This window comes from Ictalurus furcatus, chromosome 11 (assembly GCF_023375685.1).
Source record: "Ictalurus furcatus strain D&B chromosome 11, Billie_1.0, whole genome shotgun sequence".
In the NCBI taxonomy this organism is placed as follows: Eukaryota; Metazoa; Chordata; class Actinopteri; order Siluriformes; family Ictaluridae; genus Ictalurus; species Ictalurus furcatus.
In genome coordinates this window covers 25,428,780-25,454,375 of record NC_071265.1, presented here as the reverse complement: position 1 = coordinate 25,454,375, position 25,596 = coordinate 25,428,780, and the positions used below count along the sequence as shown (strand labels likewise).

General features: G+C 39.5%; 2 protein-coding genes across 10 annotated transcripts in view; both read left to right on the top strand.

Annotated features, from left to right (window-relative positions):
- Positions 1 to 10,175, top strand: part of kdm4aa (lysine (K)-specific demethylase 4A, genome duplicate a) — a 33,792-nt gene extending 23,617 nt beyond the window's left edge. For both annotated transcript variants that reach the window (XM_053636810.1, XM_053636809.1), the window contains exons 20-22: positions 1,514 to 1,633; positions 1,978 to 2,070; positions 6,647 to 10,175. In XM_053636810.1, the coding sequence (XP_053492785.1) occupies positions 1,514 to 1,633; positions 1,978 to 2,070; positions 6,647 to 6,784 (351 nt within the window). In that variant the 3' untranslated portion in view covers positions 6,785 to 10,175. The remainder of the gene's footprint in view (positions 1 to 1,513; positions 1,634 to 1,977; positions 2,071 to 6,646) is intronic.
- Positions 10,176 to 11,445: 1,270 nt separating this feature from the next.
- The window catches only part of st3gal3a (ST3 beta-galactoside alpha-2,3-sialyltransferase 3a), a 54,086-nt gene continuing 39,935 nt past the window's right edge, over positions 11,446 to 25,596 (top strand). For 2 of the 8 annotated variants that reach the window (XM_053636827.1, XM_053636825.1), the window contains exons 1-2: positions 16,448 to 16,696; positions 24,785 to 24,930. In XM_053636827.1, the coding sequence (XP_053492802.1) occupies positions 24,813 to 24,930 (118 nt within the window). In that variant the 5' untranslated portion in view covers positions 16,448 to 16,696; positions 24,785 to 24,812. Of the gene's footprint in view, positions 11,955 to 16,442; positions 16,697 to 24,784; positions 24,931 to 25,596 lie in introns of those variants that run through there. The other 6 variants (XM_053636820.1, XM_053636821.1, XM_053636819.1 and 3 more) reach the window with 6 other exon arrangements.

Sequence of the window (25,596 nt, the reverse complement as noted above, 5' to 3'; positions counted from 1 at the left end):
GTTCTGAAAGATTTTCCTGAGCTGAAATAGGATTCCCTTCTGCATATAAATCAAACCAGATTTATTGTTCATCCACAGTAATATCTGATGGGGGTTTTTTGATTGCTCTTCAGAATTCATCCACAGTAATATCTGATGGGGTTTTTTTTTGGTTGCTCTTCAGAATTCATCCACAGTAATATCTAATGGGGTTTTTTGGTTGCCCTTCAGAATTCATCCACAGTAATATCTGATGGGTTTGGGGTTTTTTTGGGGTTTTTTTTGCTGAGGGCTACCCAAGTAGTGGTTAGGATTTAGGCTATTGGAGTACATCAACAAATCAAATTGCAAACAAGCTGTCATTCACCAACAACCGCTAGGAAGATACAGCTCCCACAGTCTGCTACAGTCATGTAAGAATTTAATAAATATATTCTAAATATTGACATTCAGCGAGTGACACTCACAGTCTCAATTCCAAGCCGTAACGTTGTCATTCATATCTCATTCAGGATTGTCCAACCCCACATGTCAGTGAGCTAACAAAGCATCTGAGGCTAGACCAGACTTCTGCTGATTGTTCACTTTTCCACCCATAATCTTCGGGATCTTGAAAGTACCCATGAAATTGCTTGAGCGTTTGAGTTGATTCTGTACGTTGAAGTCAGGGATGCTGATTTCTAGAACAGCCAATATACACTACTCCTCAGTCCGAATATAAAGCAACTCAAGAATGGTTTCGCAAACCAGCTAGATAATGCAGCTGAGAGTAAAACTAGAGTTTGTTTTCAGCTGTGTAGAATTCCTCACTGTCAGTTTGCGCATTCTGACTTTGATATATTTGGTATCCTAGAGCATACACTTCCAATCACTGTGCCTTAGATTGGTATCAGGTCCTGACTCGATTGTTACCATCCTGCAGCAGATTTTTTTTCCCCTCTACCTCACGGCAGTGAAAGCAGTCGACTTCTCCTGAGGTAGAACGAAAAGACTGCCATTTTGAAATGAGCAACAAGCTTACTGGAGGATCTCGATCAGATTTAATCAGAATCAATGACAGGTGGGATGATGATTACTTTTGGACATGAGCTTGAATCTGATTGGTTAATTCTGATTGTCTCACCTGCCCCATTATAAAAGGGTGTGAACACTTGTGGAGTTTCTTTTTTCTTTTTTCCCTCCACATTAAAGGTCTAAAAAGATCTGAAAGAATTTATATTGGTTTAATTTTTTACATCACAAAAATTTAACCTTAACCTTTTACACTGTACACTATGTGCTGCCTAATTTGCTTCTGCAGTCGCAAGACTCTCATACAAAAGGTCCTAAAACACCAATTATTTGAGTTTTGTTTGAAGTAGGTAGTGATGAGTAAACAAAACTCAAATACAACCCAAAAAATACAAACATCTGGTGCCTTTGCTGAAAGGTGAAGAGACCAACAAATGTCCAACATACACAATCAGCTGCAGTATAAGCGTGTAAGTAACTATTTGTTATTCTGGTGTTTTGAATGTAAATTGTGTGTGTGTAGAGCCGTGACTGTACCCAGCTGGGTCCTCCACCCCTGGGAGAGGTGGTGCAAGTGCGTTGGACAGATGGAATCATCTACGGAGCCAAGTTTGTGGCAGCACACGTCATTCAAATGTACCAGGTAAGCCAAAATCCTAACATGGTCTGAATGTGACATGGTAACGAGTACACAAAAGAACACAGCAGGTTGAGAAAATGGAAATGATGTAGCTCCTTATTTCCATTCGAATTGAATATGCTTACATTAGCCTAACTCCTCCAAAAGTGCCTTTAAGAGAGTAACTGAAACTTGACAACCACAAGAATCCTAAAACCAGAGATTTGAAACCATGTCGAACAGTAGAGGATAAAGGGACAGCTGTGTGGCAGTTGTGGTCGCAGAACCTTGACTGTTCCACTGGCTCAACAGAAGTAAGATCAGGTTTTAAAGAGAACTAAGACGACCTGTCATCTGCTTCTGCATAGGTGGAGTTTGAGGATGGCTCACAGCTCACAGCCAAGAGAGACGATGTCTACACATTAGATGAAGAACTGCCCAAAAGGGTGAAATCCAGACTGGTGAGCTACACATTTAGCTGTGAAAACCACATCTGCATATCACATTCTTCTAAATGACACGACAGCGGCTCGGAGTGATGTCAATTCTATTTTACACTTATCCTCTACTTTAAGTACCACTTCCTTTACTGTAGCGTTACTGTGTCAGCCACCACGCGATCAGATAACAACTTCTTCTGGGGCTTCACAGGCTTAAACACTAGGGAATCTCCCACAATTCATTAGAATTGTTGAATGGAGAACCATCTTGTTCGTTGTAATATTTAGCTGAGCATCCTGACCCACTTACAATGGCTTGGAATTACTCTTTAACATCACACAGTAGTTTTATTGTGCACCTATAGAATGGAGATGGACGGGAAGCTGGCTTCCTGAGCAAAAGAGCTCACCAGAGTGTGGTGTGGGGAGAGAAAACATCACATTGCTCCTTTGTTCGTGAAAACAGAAAGAACTAGAACCTCACCAGTGGAGAGCACTTGTCTTTTTGCAAAGAGCTTTCCATTTTCCTCTCATTTACTATTCTGGAAATTCAGTGGTTTTCTAATATTATATTAACTGCTAGAATGTGGAACGTAATGTCTACAGTCTATTTCAGCAGCACCTAAGGACCATAGATTTTGGTGGGGCAGGACGACATTAATAACATAGCCTCAAACAGAATTAAGTTGAGAGGCGATCACAATTGACTCGTGCTATAGGCTTACTATCTGTTGAATTTTTTTTAGGCTAACCTAAAATATGCAGCTGAGTCAACAACACAGTCATCCAGCGTAGTCTAGCAGCTTGTTTTGAGCCGTTTTAGATGAACTTTTGTTCAGCGGTGTTTGATTTAGCACTGAAGTGCTGATATCATTAACCAGTTGCCAAGGTTTCAGCAAAATTACCAGCCTGACTAAGGCTGCGTCCGAAACCGAATACTTACCTACTATATAGTAGGAGAAAAGCAGTATGCCAGAGGGGTAGTATCTCCGGATTCTCGGTAGGCAAGAAGCAGTAGGCGAGAAACACCAGGATGATGTACTGCTTCTGGTGAGATTTTGAAGTATGCAACTGATGGACACTATGCGAGTCAAACAATCCCATAATGCAACGGGACTGGTGCGAACTTGCTCAGAAGAAAAAAATTGCATAAGACAGCGTCGGCCCTTTTTAAAACCTTGGTTAGACAGGACTTGTTTAACAAAACCCGAATAAATTGTTAACTTAAGATTTTTGTGTTTGACTACATCGAAGGTCACATGACACTGCTAACATGGCGGACGTAGTACGTACAGGATTGTATTCATACTACACAAACATACTGATTAGTACGTGCTGTTTCAACAGCAATGCAGTACGTACTGTCATAGTACGCAATATCGGACGCAGCCTAAATCTCAAAACCCACACAGACTTGACCGTAAAAATATTTTTACAAACTTTCTGCAAAGGCGACACATTATTTTTCTTTTTTCAAAATCTTTGCGTGGGAACCAAGGACGGCATCGTGCACACACAATTCCGATGTATGATTATTATGCACTCCGTAATCTCCCTTTCCCGGTTCTACTTTTTGCAATATATATTTTACAATAGAAATAGTTCTGTACATCATAGACACAGTGTCTAGACTTTATTATTATATTTAATTCCAGTTATTTGCTATCAAAGCAACTTTTAAGTATTCTTAAACTATCCTAGTCTGGCAACCTAACTGTCTGTCCTATTCTCTGCTCCTTCCCTTAGGATGGGGCAGCGTGATTTGTGCCCCTGTGGACCTCTCTGTTAGCATTTGTTTTAATTCCCATTTTTGAAAACTAGGTGCAGTAAGAACTCTATGGATGTTAAGTGGGGACACGCCTCCCCACGACTGTGTAACATCTAGAAAGTCAAGCAAATCAGTGGGACATCAGCTTATATCTGTCAAATAGTAACATTTTTAAAATCGTTGCTCACTCAAGAGGTCATTAGTATTTCAACGGAATTTAAAACGTATGGAATTGTGAGCAAGGACTTAATAAAGATTAACATTTGTTGAAGGGCTGATATTCAATTCATGGTGGGGCTCTTCCACCTGCCCCTCTGTACAAGCCGCCAGTGCTTATAATTCACGTAAATGATATTTGCTTCACATTAGTGGGTGAAGCAAATATACCTGCCACATGCAAATATTAACACACAATCAATTTGCCACTCTGCATGCAAAGGCTCCGTGCACATTGCAAATGCAATCCTGCGGTTTTGCATTTTTAAATCTAACTTTATTGAAAAAATTCAACACCTTATTACAAATAATCTTCACATTTTATACAGATATTAAATATATATATATATATACAAATGCTCACACATTATTTACGTGTTATTTACAGTTTAAATGTATATTATTTCCACAGTATGAAAGACATCTCTTTTTTTATTAATTATATTCACAAATTGTAAATGATATTTTATATAGATAACTTTTACATTTTTAATAATGCTAATAAGGATATTTGTTGTCTTCTTCGGTTTATCGTCTTTTGTCTTTTTAGTCCGTTTACTATTTGTTCGAGGACCGTCTCAGCGGGGATATTGATAATTTTACCCTTTTTTTTTTTTTTCTCCAGATTTTATCGTTTGTGATGCATGTTACAAACCAGTACAAATCTTTTGTGCTTTTTAATAAGCTTTCCCCCCCCCCCCCCAATTATCCCATCCATTATGTGGGATTTTTTCCATCCATTTTAACATCTAAACCTAAGTTTTTATCTTCTCAGCTGAGCGTGAGCAGTGTATTAATAGGTGGTCTATAGTCTCATCTTCATTACAGTTATCCACAGGGTGTGTTTTTGTAGTCAGAAAGCAACTCCATTTTACCACACATCTTACAGCCAACCTACCCACACTAACTAACCACATGGCCACATGACCACATGGATGTTTTTCCGAGATATCTGAGGTTTTGCCTCAGCCGTTCATGTTTGTGTGTTTAACTGACCGGCGTGTGTCATTAGTGTGAGCCGGGGTTTGCCCAGAAATGACACACACACCTGCACATAATTCCTATACTGATAGCATCGCATGCATGCACCACATGTGTTAGCAACAGTAATGCTATTTGGTAAATGATGCATCATTGGAGTAGTGATGAAGATAAACTGAAGGACAATTTGCTCTGGAGGTCAGCTGGCATATTGACAGCTGGTAATGATCACGGAGAAGATGAGAGACTTTTTTTTTTTTTTTTTTTATCTTCAAAAACTCAGTAGATCAGGGGTCATTAACTCGTGCACCACAGTGTGGATGCAGACCCAGCAAAGTATTTCAAGAAACCAAACTCAACACTTGAAAAAGTACCGCAGCAGAGCCGTTAAGCATGAATGAAAAAAAAACCTGGCCTGAGTGCAGCAACTCTAGCCTAAAGATAAGCCAGCTTGACGTCCCTATTCAGTTCTCTGTTGAGACTTATCCAATTACATATACTTACGGAGGTCAAGGACACTCATTAGATGCTACAGTCCTAAAGGCGTTAGATCGGAAAGGGAAAGTTTACACAGATCTTAATGGATTTTTCATTTTTTTAATGTTCCCTCTCTGTTCTTATTAGTAAATTAACAACATGATTGTTTAAACAACATGATTGGTTTATTGGAGGCAGTGGTGGCTTGGCGGTTAAGGCTCTGGGTTACGGATCGGAAGGTCGGCGGTTCGAGTCCCAGCACTGCCAAGCTACCACTGTTGGGCCCTTGAACAAGGCCCTTAACCCTCTTTGCTCCAGGGGGCGCTGTATCATAGCTGACCCTGTGCTCTGACCCCAACTTTCCTGACATGCTGGGGTATGCGAAGAAAAGAATTTCATTGTGCTGTAGTGTTTGTGATCAATAAAGACTCATCATCATTATTCTCCCTTCATCTAATTTAAAACGTATGTCTAATCTGTTCACTAATTGAAAGTGGTAATGTGAAGCAACACTACGAAACAAATAACAAATTCTTCAAATTGTCTTTTTTATTTTTCTTTTCTTTTCTTTTTTTTTCTTTGTAGAAATGAAATAATCACTAATAATTAAATATTAAAAAATATCTGACGTCGCCATTCAGTCATGTCAGTTGTTTATCCTGGCCATCGTAAGCAAGGAGTTTTGTTACCTGGACTTTTTTACAAATTTCCGTGGAATTCCCCTGCAGTAGACTTTTGATGTCACTGCACTGCTCTCACATTAGAGAGCATTTATTATAGAGCACAGACGAAGCACACGAACTTCACAACCTTTCATGTGGAGCCTGAGCAGCTTGCTGTACTCATTCTTGCACTCGTTTAATAAACGATGAAGGAGAGATTATTACAAGTAACGATGGGTTTGGGACCCCTTTAAACGCTCACAAACTGGGAATGTTATCTCGCTGACATCCTGACACTTAACGAACACTCATGACAAACACAGCTAGCGATTAACCACGGGTCCGAGAGCGAAACCGGTGGTACATGTGGTGCGTGTGATGCGCCAATAGCCACAGGTGTGTTCTCTTTCAAAAACTGAAACTGACTTTTTTTTGTGTGTGTGTGGTGTGTCTTCCCTTCTGTGTGTGTGTGTGTGTGCGTGCTCTCATCCAGTCGAAGGCATCAGACATGCGTTTCGATGGGATCTTCGGAGAGAAGAAGCTGCAGGACAGCAAGAGGCAGCGTGTGATTAACTCCCGATACAGAGGCGACTACATCGAGCCAGTCATCTACCGAACCATCATGGAGTAACCGGCGTCATCTTCTTCTTCTTCCTCCTCCTTCTCCACCTCACAGCACCAGCATAGATTGAGCAAAGCTCCCACACGTGTCTCACAACATGAAGTGAGAATGTTTCTTTCCGTGTGTGTGTGTGTGTGATTGTATACATGTGCTTTTTTAACAAGCTTTCAAACATCACTCTCATTTCTGAAAAGCTTTTAGTGAAGGCATACACACCCAACATACAACACCCAACATCTACGCCCATACCCACACCCATACAAGCCTGTGCCACATCCTTTCAGCCATGATGTGGTTTTTATATCCTTACTAGAAATCGAGCCACTTATGCATACACTTTGGCCAGAAAGCATTAGAGTTTGTACTAGTTTTATACAGATGCTCATTGTTTCCTCCTGTTGTTCAGTTTGCATTAATTTATTTCTCTCCGAGTTCAGGGTGCTAATACTTGCCCGTATATTTTTATGGAACGGAGGAAACATTGCCATTTTATCAACATAAACACCTCCTTTTTAAATCCACACTGTTGTCAAATTGTACAGCTGCATTCCTGAATATTGTAGATTATTTGCAACTTAATGAATTTAGATTTGTTTTGTTTGTTTGTTTTTTTTTGTTGGGGGGGTTGTTTTGTTTTGTTTTGTTTTTTTGCTTTTTTTTTTTACCAGTCTATTTATTAGATGGTGCTTTCTGAAAGTAGCCTTTGCAATATAACCGTCTGACTTCTAACAGCGCTGTCATCTGGGTAGACAGTGTAGTTGTTCTTTTCAGCCGGGAGGTTCTCTCAAAATGCCACGGATTTCCCTTCTGTTCCTCTCGGCTCTACTATACGGCCGCGTTTAAAGACGTGCTTTGCACTGCTGTTCAATCCGCCGTGTTTTATGTTGATAACTTACAGCTTTGGCGATCTTAATCATAACCCTGTTAGGCACAAGCCGATACTAAGGTTCACATATCATGCTAAACCTCTAGCCTTCATCACCACGCACAATATTATCGCGATATGTTGCATTAAAAAAATGCAAGCGTTTTTATCGGCTGACGTTTGAACTGTTCTGGAAGCCCTGGCGGTCCCCTTGCTAAACTATTCAACCTAGTTGTATTGTGGCTGAATTCAACCTTACATACACTACCTGAACCACACACGCTATCGGTCAGTCGTAACGCACCTTTTTTTATTTAATTTTTTTTTATTTTTATTATTAATTTGGAAACTAAAGCTAGCTAGCGTGTTACCTTAGCTAAACAAGTAGCTGGCTAAAGGCTCCATAAAAGCTTTTTCTAAAAGTTAGTCTGTCATTGGGGTAGCTAAAAAGAAATAACTAAATAGCTAGCTTGGTAGTTTGGTGTCATCACTCTGTAAAGTTAAGTATCTGGGGGTAAAAAATAAGCTGGCGTTAAGGAGATGCTATTATCATTATTATAGCGAATTCTTATCGAAGTAGCCTAGCTAAAAAGATGAAAGATTTTGGATGGGATCGTCAATGGGCATCAGGGGGACTGTGAGCGACAGTTCTGTCCGTGGTCCACTGAACAGAATTGTGGGATTCCTTTCTCTAAGGCCACGTGCAATGCCCTCTTCAGATTAATCCGCTAATCGATATAAGCCAGGCAGCTGTCTTTACGCTGACCTTATTTTGATGATCTAAATGGGACAGAATTCATTTGAGAGCACAACTGCTGCCCAGCGTATACTGCATAACCAGGCAACTTCTTCACAAAGGGAAGGCAGCACATAATCATAATAATAATAATAATAATAATAATAATAATAATAATAATATTCTGAATTGTCCACTGTTAATATTGTGCCTGTTTATTATTGTGATACATTGTATCATATTAAAGACTATCAGAACATGTCTAATCCCCATGCTTTAAAAAAACAAAAAAGAAAGAAAAGCTAGTTTTGCACTTCTAAGCCGTACTAATAAATTGAAAATTGATTCCTCTAGCCAAGTTTCTGAAACAGCCGCTCGCACATGAAGGCCTTTTAAAGCCTGTGATATGATGTGTAGTGGGTGTCTGTAGATAACCGCTGTCAGATATTTAAGTCCCTTTCACTCAGCAGGACAGGACCTACATATATCACCACTTTAAAAAAAAAAAAAAGAAAAAGAAATTTAAAAAAAGGACTTATTACAAATGTTTTTTATTATTAAGGAGCCTATTTTATTGCTTTGTTTTATAATAAGTGTTTAATGTTTATATGCTGTGAGAAATAGAGTTGTATGTAGTTAATTTAAGGGCTTCATGACATGGCAGTGTATTTTTTTTCCCCAGCTTGCTTCCTTAAGCTTAAGCCTCAGTCACACCGAGAGCCGAGGCTCGGAGGTGTCTGTTCCTGTCTTTTGTAAAGATTATCAGTGTGTGTCAGTAAAATGATGTGGGCTTACACACCTCTTCTACGAGTCTTCATTTCATATACAGTGCATAATTTAAATGTTACCTGTAATGGTTTTTTTTTTTTTTTTTTTTTTTTTTTTTTTTTTTTTGGGCTGACGGTTGATTAAGAGCCTGAAGCTTCTTATGTTTTGATAGATAGAGAGTACTTTATTGATATCCCAGTACTTTATTGACATGTCCTCTTTTTCAGACCTTAAACAAGCGTCTGGCCGGGATTTCTAATTTGAGAAAATGCCTGGGATTCTGCTTCAGTTTGGTTATGATGTGCTTATGGTCTAATACCGCATCGTGTTTGCATCGCTTTAACCCCGATCTGTAATTCCCGCCTTCTCGAACACCGACTGGTCGATTATTAGAGGTTTGCAGCACCTATTGGCCAAATTCCTGCCTCTCAACCATTAGCCTATTCTCAGCGAACGCGTGAAGGTGAAGCGCTGTTGTGTACGGCATCAAACAGTTGCTTGACAATAGCAGCAAATGACCACTGTCCTTAGTCGAAACAATCCCCATGGCCGCCGTATAAGGTCGTTTTTAACTTCACGTTAATTTCACGTTGCTTTTCGTATTACGTGTCCATTCAAATGTGTAAATGATGGCGGAAGGTACACTCGTGGTGTCTAATATTTCATTTTACTCCAGTGACGTTCGAAAGAACGTCGGGAAAAAATGTCAAACGTAAAACCAATTTTATTTAGAAATTTATGAGATGCTAAGTGTGTGGGTTTTTTTTTTTTCCAGCATATTAAAGTCTGCATTTATAGTAACACTATGTTCAATGCTATTGAGACTCAGTCCCCCGTCCCCCGTCCCCCCCCCACCCCCAGGAAAAAAAACCAGAATACAGTCGCTCTAGCTTTTGTGATGTCATGTTACCCGCATCAGGGACCGTGATCTATTTATGTATTAATTTATTAACGTCATTAAAACAAATCCAAACAGTGAACATGTTTCTAAGCTCTAAAATAAGCTCTAAATAAAAGTATTTGAGATCATATTGCTGTTCTCTTGACTTTATTTACCTATGTGACCTTGAAGTAATCCAAAAATAATCAGATTATGTTACTTTATATTGTATATTGTGATACTTGGATTAAGTTACTGCGTGCATTTTTTTTAATAAAGTCATTTGTAACTGTAACAATACATTTTTAATGTAACCCTCCCAACCCTGCTGATAATGTACTGTAGTTCCAGTTTGATTCATGTAGAAATACTAAAATGAAATTATTATTATTTTTTTTTTCATATGAATGTATTCTATTTTAAATGATTTGTGTAAATGTGTTACAAGCGATTTTTATTATTATTATTATTATTATTATTATTATTATTACCCTAAAAGATTATGCTTTTAACGTAGCCAAAGTAGCAACTTATTTCAGAACTACCTGTGGATCAGTAGCATGACTCAAATGTTACTACTTTTTCTAAATGATTCAGAAAATACTGCATTTTAACAGAACTTTCGAAAAGCAAGTTGACATTAAAGAAACTTTTATAATCACAAATTTTATTTATTTATTTATTTTGTTAAAAAGCTGGCTCTGTTATGCTGTTGGAGGAATTTTGCGGGGATGGTCTTTGCTCCGCTTGCCCCTCCCCCCGCCCCCGCCCCCATGACAAATCAATACAAGGTTCTTCTGACGGATCTCCTTTATCCTGATGGAACATGTCTGTCCTGATTGAAGCGATCTCGTCCAGGACTCACTGAATGCTTTGAGGAGTGTGAAAATGACGATGTCAGTCGTATGATACGGCCTTGGCGTTTATCGCCACCGTTGTCGAAACACCAACTGAGGGAATTTCTTTTGGAAGAATGTGTCATTCCAGTGAGCTGAAGAATCTGTGCCAAGGTGCGCTGAAGCTGTTCTGGCAGCTCATGGTAGTCTTACACCGTACTACGACACTTTCTGCCTTTTTTCTTTTTGCTTGAATTCGTCATTCCTCTATCTGTGTAAACACGTAGCACGTTGAGCTCGAACACACATGGTTAAAACAGGACAGACAGAATGTAGCACACTCATCAAACGACCCCGAGACATCAGAACCCTTTACTCCAACATCAACAAACCTGAAGCTGTTCAAGCCACCAGCTCTGCTAAACAAGTGTAAGCAAAGATCCAGCTGGGGATTAAATCGCTGGATGAGTGCCGAGTACATTTGAAGCAGTGATCTCAGAACAATGGCATGCAAGCAAATCCAAACAGAGCAAGAGTTCACACACTCCTCCTATCATTCAAAAAGCATTCGTATAAATTGCCTTCGAATAATCGCACACGAGACCCCGGCATGACAGAATAATATGCTTCCACTGTGGCTTTTCTCTCAAGTGTGTATTAACATCTCCACACTGTTGAGACTGTGAGTGTTCAGAAGACTCTGTGTGGTAAGGTCTGACTTGTCTGGCAAGTTTTATTCCTCATCCGTACACTCTGTTCAAACGTATCAGTGTCCACAGCATCACGCTTGCCATCTTGTAGATCGTTAACCAGCCGAGCTGATTCTTTGCATTCTGGAATTTTGCGTCCGGCGTTGGCTGTCTCCGCTACTTCTAGTGTGGATTTCTTATTAATATGACCTTGATTGATGTTGCTGAGTGAGAAAACAAACTGTTATCACTTATGTTTGATGTTTGTTTGTTTTGTTGCCTATTAAACACCATTGTCACTTGCTAGAAATGGCCCCCTGCCATGTCAGCGCAGCACACAGCCACTAACGTCTCATGGGAAGAACCAAAAAGAGAACACCAACCAACAGATAAGCACCGGAATTGGTAAGCACCTCATAAATAGTTCAAATGAAACGTATTTAAAGTATTTCAGGGGGGAGTTTCCCTTTAACAGTTCCCTTTCACACTTCTCTTTAACAGTTTCCTGTTATTGCACAGAGCAAATTGTTTTTTACTACACTTTGTGCAATCACTGTTCATATATTTGTTCACCTACGGTAGTCACCAAGTACTGATGCAATGTTCATACATTACACCATTTTTTAAAAAGCTGTATGCATCATCTCCCCACTGCTGCTACACTTTATACAGTGACGGATATAAGTATTGGATGCGTCAACATTTTTTCAGTAAATATGAGATGTTTCTTGTGTGACACGTTGGTCATGAAAAGGCTTTTCGTAGACCATCAATTTACTAACCCAGCTGATATTAATTTGCACAGATAGGGGGTATAATTACTTACGGATTTCAGCCGGTTCCTTGCCTTACCTTGCCATGGAGAACTGCTTTTTCTTAGCGTGTTCAGTACTTTTTTTCCCCGTGTCATTCCGCTTTATTACACATAACTTTATTTATGGACTTTAACGTTGGGAATTTGTTATATTTGCGGATTTCTTGAGTTAATTCTGATGTCTTGTGAACATTTCATGTGAATAACCTCGTTGGAAATATTTTTACTGAAAGAAAAGAAAAAAAAAGAAAAAATGTTGGCGCATTCAGAATTTTTTCCCCCCCACTGTATCTATTAAATGTAGCGTATTTCTTATTTATGTGACTTGTTTCATTTTGTGACTCCGGATGCAGTACCTTATGGTCGCTATCTGTATCTATTGTCCATATTTACTGTTGTATTCTAGTCCTGTGGCATGATGGTTTCCTGAAGTAACGGTCTTTCATTTTTATCCATTGCCATGCGACGTGCTAAAAATGACAGCGACGCTGATTTGACTTAACTGATGGATAAAAGTTCATAATCAGGTTTTTTCTTTTTAAATATTAGTTTGATGTGGCGTTTTATTATCCTCCTATCATCCGGATGATCCTATGCCACATAACTAATACTATATGGCCAGAAGTATGTGGACACCTGTCTAGTCACACCCGTATATGCTTTTTGATTCCAGATGTTGTCCCTCTTGCTGATGTAATAACCTGCACTCTTCTGGGAAGGCTTTCCACTAGATTTTGTAGTGTGGCGAATTGCTCATTCAGTCCGAAGTTAGCTAAAGTGTTTATAGTTATAGCTTTAATATATTCTCTGAATTGTGTGTCAGGAGTTTTTTCACATCGCTAATAGGTCACTGCTGAAAAGAAGATGGGGGGGGGGGGACAAACAATAGAAACCATGACAGAAATTCTAACGCTGATAGCAAGGTGACATTGACCGAATGTTGAAATTCCATCCGAATCATCATTTTGGTTGCGGTTGAATATTCAGTGCTAAATTAGATTGAAGCAATGTTGATAATTCATTGCTTTTCAGTGTTGAATCAATGTTGATTTTTGGTCAGCTTCACTTCCCCCACTGGTGGGGCTTAGATTTAATGTCAATCCAACTAATTGTTTTAAGTCACTTAAACTTAGCTCTCCAGTTGATCATGATCTGTACATAAACGGCATTTTGATTTGATGTTAAATAAGCGATTTAATTGAAGTTGAACAGATATTGATTTTTATGTCCATCTTGATCTATTTTTCATCACTGAAACTGTGGAAAAATCTCTCCAACCAACGTCAAAAAACACCCAGTGACCAGGGGTTACGGATGTCAGAAGAAATTAAACTTTATTTAAAACAAATAAAGTGAGACCTCTGCAGGCAGTCTAAATTGTGCAATCACACACAGGCCTTTTTATACCTTTCTGAGCTAATGTGCTCATCTTAGGCATGGTTTTACCTTTTTTTTTTTATCTTAAAAAAACAAAAACAACTCGGCTACTTTGCCACAGTTTATTACATCTGCTTATAGCTGTTTTATAATTGTGGTGTAGGATAATTTAGCTGTTTTTTTGTTTGTTTTATTTGTTTGTTTTTAAGTTTCACTCAGACACAGTTTTCCTTCGTCTTCCTCTGAGCAAAACGCCCTTCCTCGGTATCTGTCCTCCTTTCCAGCCGCCTTGTCCTAACTCCACATTTGGTATCGGGCCTCAAGGTTGTAGACTTACCAAAGCAGTTTCTGTGCAGAAAAACACGGGATTCTTCTAACTCATTACACGCTTACAATATAGTTTGATCATAATGTAGTTTCTGGATTCTACTTCTAGATATTGATTACGCTTGTTAACTCACCTATTTATTAGATTATACATATTGATGTATTCTATAAAATAGCATTATTTCAGGGTGCAAACCTGACGAAAAAAATCAATTTCAACATTTCAGTGTTGATTCAGCGATAGTTGGGGTGATGCATTAACACCGATTCAACGTTGATTCAGTGTTGGACCGCTAGCTGGGAATGATTTCCACTACAAATACCATTACAAACCATCAGCTAACCATTAAAACCATTACCACTATTGGTCCTTAATGGTATTTACTAGACAGAACATGCCACCAATAGAAGGCAACAAATTACCAGTGAGCACACACAGGGACCCTTACAGTTGCCAATTAAACCAATACAATTCCTATTACAATTATTAAGACCATTGCCATTATTGGTCCTTAATGGTATCTACTAGGGATGTACCGAATGTTCGGCAAACGAAATTATTCGGCCGAAAATAGCAAAAAAAAAAAAGCATTTTCGGTGTTGGGCCGAATAAGTGAAAAGGCCGAATAAATTTGACCAAACAATGAGGTGTTTGACGACGCGACCAAATAGCCTAGCAACCAGAGTGAGACGCGCGAATGTCACGACCTCCACTTCCGGCAGCGCGCTCGGAGAGATGAGCGGGCGCGCGCATGCACGAGCTACGTGCACGAGCTACGTGCTCTTCGGATGTTGACGGAAGTTTACTCTGGACACGTGCGTTTGTTTTGTTTCTGTTCCGGAGTATTCTGTCACGTCGCGAGACGTAAGGGAGTAGAGTACGGAAGCAGGTAAAGACGTATTTATTTAAGGGAACATAACAGTAACAGCGTATCTAATTATACTATATCCACTATAATACTCCGCGAGGTGTACAGGGACGCGAGCGGTGTATATCCCCAATATAATCAGCCGTATAGAACCCAATAGAACCATTTTCTGCACTCTTGTCAATGCGCTTTTTAATGCTCTTTTTTGTTGTAGGCTACAGAGTGTTCCATTCTTTCAGCAGTCAGTTATAAGCCTAACGTAGGCTATTCAAGGGGGGCTCAAAGATGACCACATCAAAATATTTTTATTTTACTCATTTATTTATTTAAAGTTATATTGTGCCTTGTTGGTAGCCTAAGCCTGCTGGAATGAAAAAAAATGTTCGGTGTTAAATAAATATTTTGAAATTGTTGTTTTTGTAATTGATTTTTTTTTTCTTTGAAAAGCAAGACAAAATAGTAAAAAGCACGTTTTGACTATTTAATTTATGCAATGGTGAAAAAAATGGCAAAATAAATGGAAAAAACACGAAAAAAACGTGTTCTGTATTCGGCCTTCGGCTATCGGCCAAGTTTTTCATTATATTCGGTTTCGGCTTCGGCCAAGAATTTTCATTTCGGTGCATCCCTAGTATCTGCTAGACCAGGGGTTCCCAAACTTTTCCAGGACAAGGCCTCCCAAATGGCATTAACATTTGACTGAGGCCCCCCTTTTGCAAGATGTCTTTAAAACACATTAAAAATGCAGACTTCTGAATATATCCCCTTTATTTTAATTAATAATTACATCCTACATCTTTACATTACCTTAGAAATTGATTGTGTGTGTGTGTGTGTGTGTGTGTGTGTGTGTGTGGGTGTGGTTGTCTGAGCGTGAGAATTGATTTTTCACACCAGATTGTTGAGGCCCCTCGGGCGCCCCCTGGCGGCCCCCACTTTGAAAACCACTGTACTAGACAGTGAGGACCCACGGGAACAATTCCCATTACAACCATTAAAACCATAGCAAATTCTATGAGGGTTCATTCAGTCACAAGAGCATTAGTGAGGTCAGGTACTGATCTCGGGTGAGGAGGCCTGGTGTGCAGTCAGCACTGCAGTGTTGAGGAGAACACTCGAGTTCTTCAAACCACGTCTTCACGGCCCTCACAGAGCAACTGCCATGCTGAAACATGTTTGGACTTCTTAGCTCCAGTAAAAATAGACTACAGATCCACGGAATACAAAGACATTCTCAACAGTCTGGGGAAGTCCCACATATGGATGTGATGTTCAGGTGTCCACAGGTGTCATTTGGTCCTATTTATATTTGAATACTCAGAATTAAAGTGACTTTATTTTGTCCAGCTGCTGTTTAAGAGTCAGCTGCCTGTGTGACACATGACAGAGACGTTGTTTAAGTAGGGCAAAAAGAGAATAAGAAGTAGAAGAAAACGGAAGAAGCAAAGGACAATCTTGCAACCTCTTCCACATTATACCGCACATAAACCGCTTTCACGACCCCGACCGAGATATACACTGCGCATGCGCGCTGACTTGGGATTGGGGCAGGGGAAGGTTGTTGCTGGGACGTGGTCTGACCTGTACGTATGAAGATTGAGAATACGGTCTAAAATGGAGTTCGGCTCTTTTTTTTTTACAGGAATTGTGACCGTTTAGGAACAAGATGGCTGTGTGTGTTTCACGGTGCCGTCGTGTCCTGGCTGCGTTTTTGTACATTTACTCCGTGTGTGGGTTTTTTCTGAGGGAAACGTTGCAAGGTAAACGATAAACCCTAGCTAACGTTTATTGAACTTCTGTTGTTTGTTAACGTTTTCACTTTAATGTCATGGGGTGCTAACAAATTTACAAACGAAAGAAATGAGCAAAACGGTTTCCGAGTGATTGTAAACGCAGCGCAGCTGTGTATGTGGCTTCGTAGTTAGCGGAATGGTTAAATACCGAATAGCTGTGCGGTGCGCTATGTATTGCGTAGAAGACTTCATTTTATACGTCGTCTAGTTCACCTATGTAGGGAGGACTGCGTCGTTTGGTATTCAGCCCCCGTGTTGTAGGCAGCAGTGGGAGTTAAACGTTACACAGCCTCGTGAAAGTGTAGGGTGCTTAAATGTATATTTAATTTTACATAAATAAACACGAATGGGAAACCTTTTAATGGCGAATTCTGCACCAGACTGACCAAGTGTTCAGTGTGAAGGTTAATATGTATGATATGGTTGGAGGTTAGCCATGGTGTTTATATTTATAGCTGTAACATGTTCTGTGAACTGTGTGTCAGGGACCTGGTACATATGGCTGATTAGGGACCTGGTACACATGGCTAATATCGACTTGGTGCACATGGCTGATGATAGGGACCTAATACACGTGGTTGATGATAGGGACCTGGTACACATGGCTGATGAGAGGGACCTGGTTCACATTGCTGATGAGAGGGACCTGGTTCACATTGCTGATGATAGGGACCTGGTACACATGGCTGATGAGAGGGACCTAATACACGTGGTTGATGATAGGGACCTGGTACACGTGGCTGATGAGAGGGGCCTGGTACACATGGCTGATGAGAGGGACCTGGTACACATGGCTGATGATAGGGACCTGGTACACATGGCTGATGATAGGGACCTGGTACACGTGGCTGATGAGAGGGGCCTGGTACACATGGCTGATGATAGGGACCTGGTTCACATTGCTGATGAGAGGGACCTGGTACACATGGCTGATGATAGGGACCTGGTACACATGGCTGATGATAGGGACCTGGTACACATGGCTGATGATAGGGACCTGGTACACATGGCTGATTAGAGGGACCTGGTACACATTGCTGATGATAGGGACCTGGTACACATGGCTGATGATAGGGACCTGGTACACATGGCTAATAGGGACCTGGTTCACATGGCTGATGAGAGGGACCTGGTACACATGGCTGATGATAGGGACCTGGTACACATGGCTGATGATAGGGACCTGGTACACATGGCTGATGATAGGGACCTGGTACACATGGCTGATGATAGGGACCTGGTACACATGGCTAATAGGGACCTGGTTCACATGGCTGATGAGAGGGACCTGGTACACATGGCTGATGATAGGGACCTGGTACACATGGCTGATGATAGGGACCTGGTACACATGGCTGATGAGAGGGACCTGGTACACATGGCTAATAGGGACCTGGTTCACATGGATGATGAGAGGGACCTGGTACACATGGCTAATAGGGACCTGGTTCACATAGCTGATGATAGGGACCTGGTACACATGGCTGATGAGAGGGACCTGGTACACATGGCTAATAGGGACCTGGTATACATGGCTAATAGGGACCTGGTACACATGGCTGATGATAGGGACCTGGTACACATGGCTGATGAGAGGGACCTGGTACACATGGCTGATGAGAGGGACCTGGTACACATGGCTGATGAGAGGGACCTGGTACACATGGCTGATGAGAGGGACCTGGTACACATGGCTGATGATAGGGACCTGGTATACATGCCTGATGATAGGGACCTGATGGGGAAAAAAAACCAACAATAGAAACCATCACAGAAATTCTAACGGTTTCTACTACAAATACCATTAAAACCATTAACAGTATTGGTTTTTAATGGTATCCAATAGACATGTCACTAATAGAAGGCACCAAATTACCAGTAGAGACCTACAGGGACCATTACAGTTTCCATTAAAACTAATACAATTTCCTTAAAATCATTGCAAATTTTCTGAGGGTTTCTGTTATTTTTGGGGGTTTTTTCAGCAGGGGTGTGATATCAATGCTGTGTTCTTATAGATGTATAAAAGTGTATTAGCAACAGCACGTTCCCCTAACCTTAATAAATGAACCTTTATTTCCAGATATAACCAACATTACTCATCCACCCCTTCACTTATTATTATTATTATTATTATTATTATTATTATTATTAATCCTCTACTGTACCTCTGTGGCAACATACCATTTATCTGGGGTTGGTTGTTATTATTGTTATTATTTAATCATTTAAAGAAAAACTTCCATTTTGCATAAAGTTTTTGTCCATTTACATTTGCTTGTTTGGCTGAACAGTTTTATCCAAAGCGTCTTCCAGTGTAGGCAGGATACCACTGAGTAGATAAAGTCCCCGTGAATTCAAACTTGAAATTTTGTGGCTTTTTAGTATGGATATGTTTACCATTTTTTTTATTTATTTATTTCTTTATCTATAGGCTAGTGTGCTCCAAAACAAGAACAAAATTCACATTTCGATGAGTTATGCGTTCAAAATGTGCAGTCTCTCTCTACCGCCAATGTGGATCAACAATTTTGATGACGTCATCCTGGACTTCAACTTCTTATCAGATTTTCTGTCCAATCAAATGCTCTTTAGAATCTGAAGCGTCCCGCCCCGACATTACAAATATCACCCTGCTCAAGTTGCCGTTGTTGAGAGAGTGAGGTCATATCAGTAAGCATGGGTGGTAAATATGTGTGTTATTAAGTTCATTCAATTTGAAGAAGACGGTATTTGTGCCAGCTCACGGCTTAGCTTTGGTAAATTGAACGCAATTGCTTATTTAAAAAGGGGATGGTGGCACTTCACGGGGACTTTAGCGGTGGTAGTGCTGGGGTTTAAAACTTCCAACCTTCCAGTGAGAAGGCATTACCACTGAGCCACCAGTTCCCCTACGACCACTTCTTGTGAAGGAGAAATAAATATCTCCTCTTTTAGTTTATTCCGGTTTTGTACTATTTGTTTACATGTTTCGCGTTCAGAATGTGGACATGGAGACGTTGCATGGCCCCAGTATGAAGGGTGTAGTAATAATAGTGAGGAGATATTGGATCAAGCGCCATCAACTGACTGAGTCGGCAGACTATTTCAGCAGATTGAACCAAGTACTTGGAGAAAATACTGTCGTAGAACATTTATTTAAATTATCCAGATGACGGAAACACATTACACCGGGTATTAGCTACAGGGTTAGATACAGATCAGAAAAGGAAGAGTTTTCACAGATTTTTCATTTTATTTTCCCTCTCTGATTGGATTACTGGCGTGATTGCATGGCTTGTTTGGGAGAGTTGATGATGAAATCAGAATATTAAAAGAAAACTGGATAGAGGAAGTACAGTGCTGTGAAAAAGTATTTACCCTTATTCTGATTTCTTCCTTTTTCGTGTATATCTCATACTAAATAGTTTTTGATCTTCAAACGAAATACAACATAATACAAAGGCCACCTGAGTAAACAGTTTGCAGAGTTTATTGAAGCAACAAAAGTTATTCAACACCTATCATTAGTGTGAAAAACTAATTGCCCCTTTAAACTTAAAATGTGGTTGTGCCACCCTTAGCAGCAATAACTACAACCAAATGTTTCCAGTAACTGGAGATCAGTCTTTCACTTACTTCTTGGACTAGGACTTATTCCAATCTTTACGTCATTGTCTTGCTGCATAATCCAGTTATGCTTGAGTTTCAACTTACGGACTGAAGACCGGACATTCTCCTTTAGGATTTTCTGGTAGAGAGCAGAATTCATGTTTCCCTCAATTATTGCAGTTTGCCCAGGCCCTGAAGCAGCAAAGCTTCTCCACATCATCACACTTCCACCACCATGCTTGACCGTAGGTATGATGTTCTTTTTGTGGAATTCGGTGTTTGGTATGTACCAAATGTAACGGGACCCCTGTCTTCCAAACAGTTCCACTGTCGACTCATCAATCCACAGAACATTCTCCCAAAAGGTTTGAGGATCATCAAGGTGATCATCATCACCTTCTTGTTTTGTTTAGCCAAATGCGAAATCATTTTTCACCACTTGTTATTAAACAGTCTTTCTACAAATCTTTGGACTGTGAGGGGGCGTAGACTGATGTGACTGGGTGGACAGGGCAGTTGAAATGCCCTGGTGGTCCGTAGTTAAAAATTCAGTTTAGATATAGGGGACCGTTCTAAATACCGTCATCAACCACTGGAAAGAAGCATCCGGTTTCAGATAGATTATAATACTCCGTGATGAAGCTGTGCTCAGAAAGCTTGGCAGTCTGCTCAGTACCACAGAAATGGAAATACAGGAGGCATTGGCAGCCATTGATTTACAGTGAAACTGTAGCAGTGGCCAAAGCACAGCAATGACTGTGCACATCTAACTCAGCCAACGTGTGTATGCTAAATTCCGCTTGAATTCTGCACTTTATTGTGATGTAGAGATGGTTAGATCCTAAGGTGAAGGATCTTTGTTAGATCTAATACACTAGAGCCCTCACACTTATTGAATTAAATAATTGATCAGGAATCAATTACTTGAATGTAATTCTGGGCTACTTATGACGTGTGAATTAATGTGCTTCAGCCTTATATGCAAGTCTGATAAGTATAGAATTAAACTCAGTGGGATGTGCTGCTGTTGATTATTTTCCAATAACAGCACCTCCTAAAGTATTTCTCTTCTACCACAGCAATTTTGGCGACAGTTGCTTTTTTTTTTAATGAACGAAACAGCATTCTATTTATTTGTTTAGAGAAACATTTAATGTTGTGGAACATCTACGAAACAAATTAGTTCCTGTTATCACTTGCGTTATAGCAGCTATCAGCAGTCATTCCTGGACCGGTCTCTCTCTCTCTCTCTCTCTCTCTCTCTCTCTCTCTCTCTCTCTCTCTCTCTCTCTCTCTCTCTCTTTTTTTCTTTTCTTTTCTGTTTCTTGACGTTAATAAGACAAACATGCTGCTCGTCTTGTTATTGAGAAACCGCAAAAGTCCACCAGACCGTTACAGATCGCTGACGCTGGAGACTCTTCCTGAAAAAATGCTAAATAATGTTTACATCAACAATTGCACACTTTAAAAAAAAAAACAAAAAACAAAAAAAAAACTGTTTAAATTGCATGTCCGTCATACAAGTCCCTGTTAAAGTTGTTACTATAGAGACGATAGCATTTTAGAACAAGCTTTTATATCAGCCTTGTTGTTAGACAGCTAATCAATAACTTTTGACCTATGAGAATCAGGAATTCAACAGCACGTTGGAATAGAACATTAGCCAACTGGCTACGTTGGCTACACTCAGCAGTGCTTGATGCTTTATTTATGGTTAAATTAAGCAGTGTTTCAGCTTTACACAACCTAACTGGGTGTAGTAGGAGGTAAAAACTGCCACGAGGAGAAAACAGAGTGGTGAAAGTTATTTTGGATCAGAACGTCATATATACAGGTCACGGCCACTTTTCCTGTTCTCAAGGCTATGACCTTCTTTCAGCAGCGTCTGACGCTAAACATAAGATATTCCATAAGAGGAAGTTGCATGTCAGGGTGAACGTGGCTCATTAAGGGAAAAACTGACCAATGTTGGCGCGAGGCTTCTCTGAAACCTGAGATGATTTCACTTTTCCTTAATTATGTCCATTTGTATTGGTGAATAATTTTCATGGAGTGAATAAAGTAGTGTAACAGGAAGAGATCGTCCTGTTGTAATGAAAATGAACGTTTTATAGTGATGCATTTAGGAATTAGAGTTAGGCTTATCGACTAGCAGATTTTTTTTTTCCCTCCCCCCGCTCGCATATCATTGTTTAAAAGAATTGCGATAAGCTGTTTAAACATCCAGAACCAAAAGCTTAAAGCCTGTGAACTGTTTCTACCATTTCAGATTTAAGGAGAGTAAAGCGAGGTGTAATAATATTACCAGGTGTGCAGGCACAGGACCACAAAAGTACTGTATTAAATCACTTTCTAATTATCATTATCAACTTTCTAATTATCATCATTATTAACATGATTTGTAAAGAGTTTAGATTGGACACGTCTTCTTGTGGGCTTATCTAATCTTTTCAGATCAGAACGTTTGTCTTTTGTGTTTCACCGTTTTCGACTAACAATTTAGCCGACATCCCTAATAATAAATGTAGGTTACTGATGTTAAATGTGTACTTGTCTGTTAGCCGACGCTAGTCAAACATGAATTTATAGATTTTGTTTCACATTAATGAACCCAATGAAACATTTTCCAGTTATCTTGACAGAAAGAGAGCACACACCCTGCGCGAGTCCAGCCGAGAGCGTGTGAGCTGGCAGTGTAATATCATGTACTGCTGATACAGTCATGGTATTGCACAAGCCTATTGTGAATGCAGAAACATTCACAGTCAGGGTTAGATATTTATAACTTTCATTTCTTTAAGCTGGGTTTCATGTCTAGGTATATGTAAGGGATAATCCACGGCTAGGTGTACTAGGCCTCCACACCGTGCATTAAATTCGCGTAACGCACAACTAGCCGTGGATTATCCCGCTTATACCGTGGTCACTTGCCAGCGTTGACAAGTTAAAGCCGTCATTGATGTTTGCAGTGCAAAATGTGACGGAAAGGATCAAGATAACGGTTAATCTTTTGCTTAATTGGGTTCTCTTTATCTACTTTTCGGACTTGTGTGAAAATTTGATGACGTTTTTGATGATGCATATTTATGATATTTATAAATGTAAAATTCTAAAGGGTTCACAAACTTTCGGGCGGCACTGTAGTAATGTAAAAATGCGCACACATTGTTTGACATGCATATACACACCGAAGCACTGTGCATACTTCACTATGCAGTGGATAGTTAAAATATTGAAATACTTTGGTGACCTGGGGAAATGTTCACATGATATTTTCTAATATATATATATATATATATATATATATATATATATATATATATATATATATATATATATATATATATAAATTCTGAGATGAAATACAATGGATTTTTTTCTCTTTAGCACACATCTCAATCAGAATCAAAGTTCTAAAAGCTATAAGTAATAAATAAAATATTTATTTTTTATAAACTATACATTTGGCAGCCATGGCAAGTTTTTTTTTTTTTTTTTTGTCTTTAATTAATTTATTCATTTTCATATGGTTCATTTACATGTGATTCATTTACGTATGATTCATTTTCATGTGATTCATTTTCATGTGATTCATTTTCATGTGATTCATATTCAAGTGATACATTTTCATGTGATACATTTTCATGTGATTTATTTACATGTGATTCATTTTCATGTGATTCATATTCAAGTGATACATTTTCATGTGATTCATCTACTAATTTGCTTCTCTTTAAATCCAGTTTTAGACTGTGATATTACAAAGGTCTTTCCAGATTATTACTTGCTACACTGTATGAGATAACCCCAGTAAAATTGCCTGAATTCTATAATATAATTTGTTCACCATGTTAGGTTTAAATCCTCTAAAAACAGATTCGCAATTAAATAACATTACATCCTTCGAAGCATTGGCATGTTCTGCTTACTCTCACAATCCTCCAAACTCCCACACACCCAAAGTTTTTTGTTTGTTTTTTTTTTTTAAAAAAAAAAGCTTAATAAACATTTCCGTTTTGTTTTGCTTAAATATATTTATCTTAAAGTATCTCAGTTTTATCTTAAGCAAGTTTTTTTTCTTTTCATAATTGGTGGTGGTTTGTAGAATTCAGCCGCAGCAACACTCGATGGGTTTTTTGCACACCTCTAAACACAGATTTCCTGCAACACTTCATAACATTGGCTGCTACTCTTTTTTTTTAAGAAGAAGAAAAGTCATTTCAGGCTGCTACTTTAGAGATACTCCTATGGCGTAAAAGCACACGCGCGCGCACACGTTTCCTTCCTGTCTTTCCGTCTTGCAGCTATTTTTGTAGTGCGTTTTCTATTACACCGTGCTTAGCATTTTCCGTCTCCTACCCTAACCTGATGGAGCACTGCGGGTGACATGAAAGTACTGTTGTACAATCAGCAATATTTTGTCGATGTGACTATATCGTGTGCGTGTGTATGTTCCTCTCTCAGACGATCGTCTGAAGATGGCCAATGAGAGATGAGAGCGATGAAGCCCACGAGGAATGTGATGCTGATACTCTGTCCCATGCTGGTTCTCGGCTTCCTGTACTATTCGTCTGGGAGACTGCACCTCCGCACCTGGGTCCAAAGACCACGTTAGTACATCTCTCTGTTTCTCTTTTCTTACATTTGCATTACGTTCTAATATATAATCACACATTCAGTATGTCGGCTGATTGACCGATGTGCTGGATGTTCAGTAGGAATCTTGTGTGTGTGTGTGTGTGTGTGGTGCTATTTTAAACAGCAACAACTCACTTGTCAATCTCGTTGTGGTTGTATATTAGTGACCGTTTTCCTCACATAGTAAGTAGTTGCAAAAGTGCAAACTCTTATAGACACTACATTTACACAAGTGTTTCTTATTGCGAAAAAACCAAAAAAACCATAGATGCTTATAGTCATAGGACTTCTAAAAATGTGAGATTACGGTAGTAGTTGTGTTATAGTAAGCTTGTACTTGTTACTTGTAAGCATGTTCTTAGGTACAGCATGTGGGTGCAACACACACTCAAGTGGATTATTGTTTGTATAAAATGGTGACCAACAATACAGGGTGTTCCAAAAGTCTCCATACATAGGGAACCACGTCGGTGGAGCTCATTGACATCGTTCAACATCCAGTTCTCGGTTGGTCTGCGATACTGCTAGTCTTCTTGAATTTGATGATAAGTTTGGCAATGGTGTTGTGCATGATGTGATGTCATGTTTCCTGTTAAAGTCCATCGCAACTTTGCGACAGCTTCCTGCTCCAGCCATTA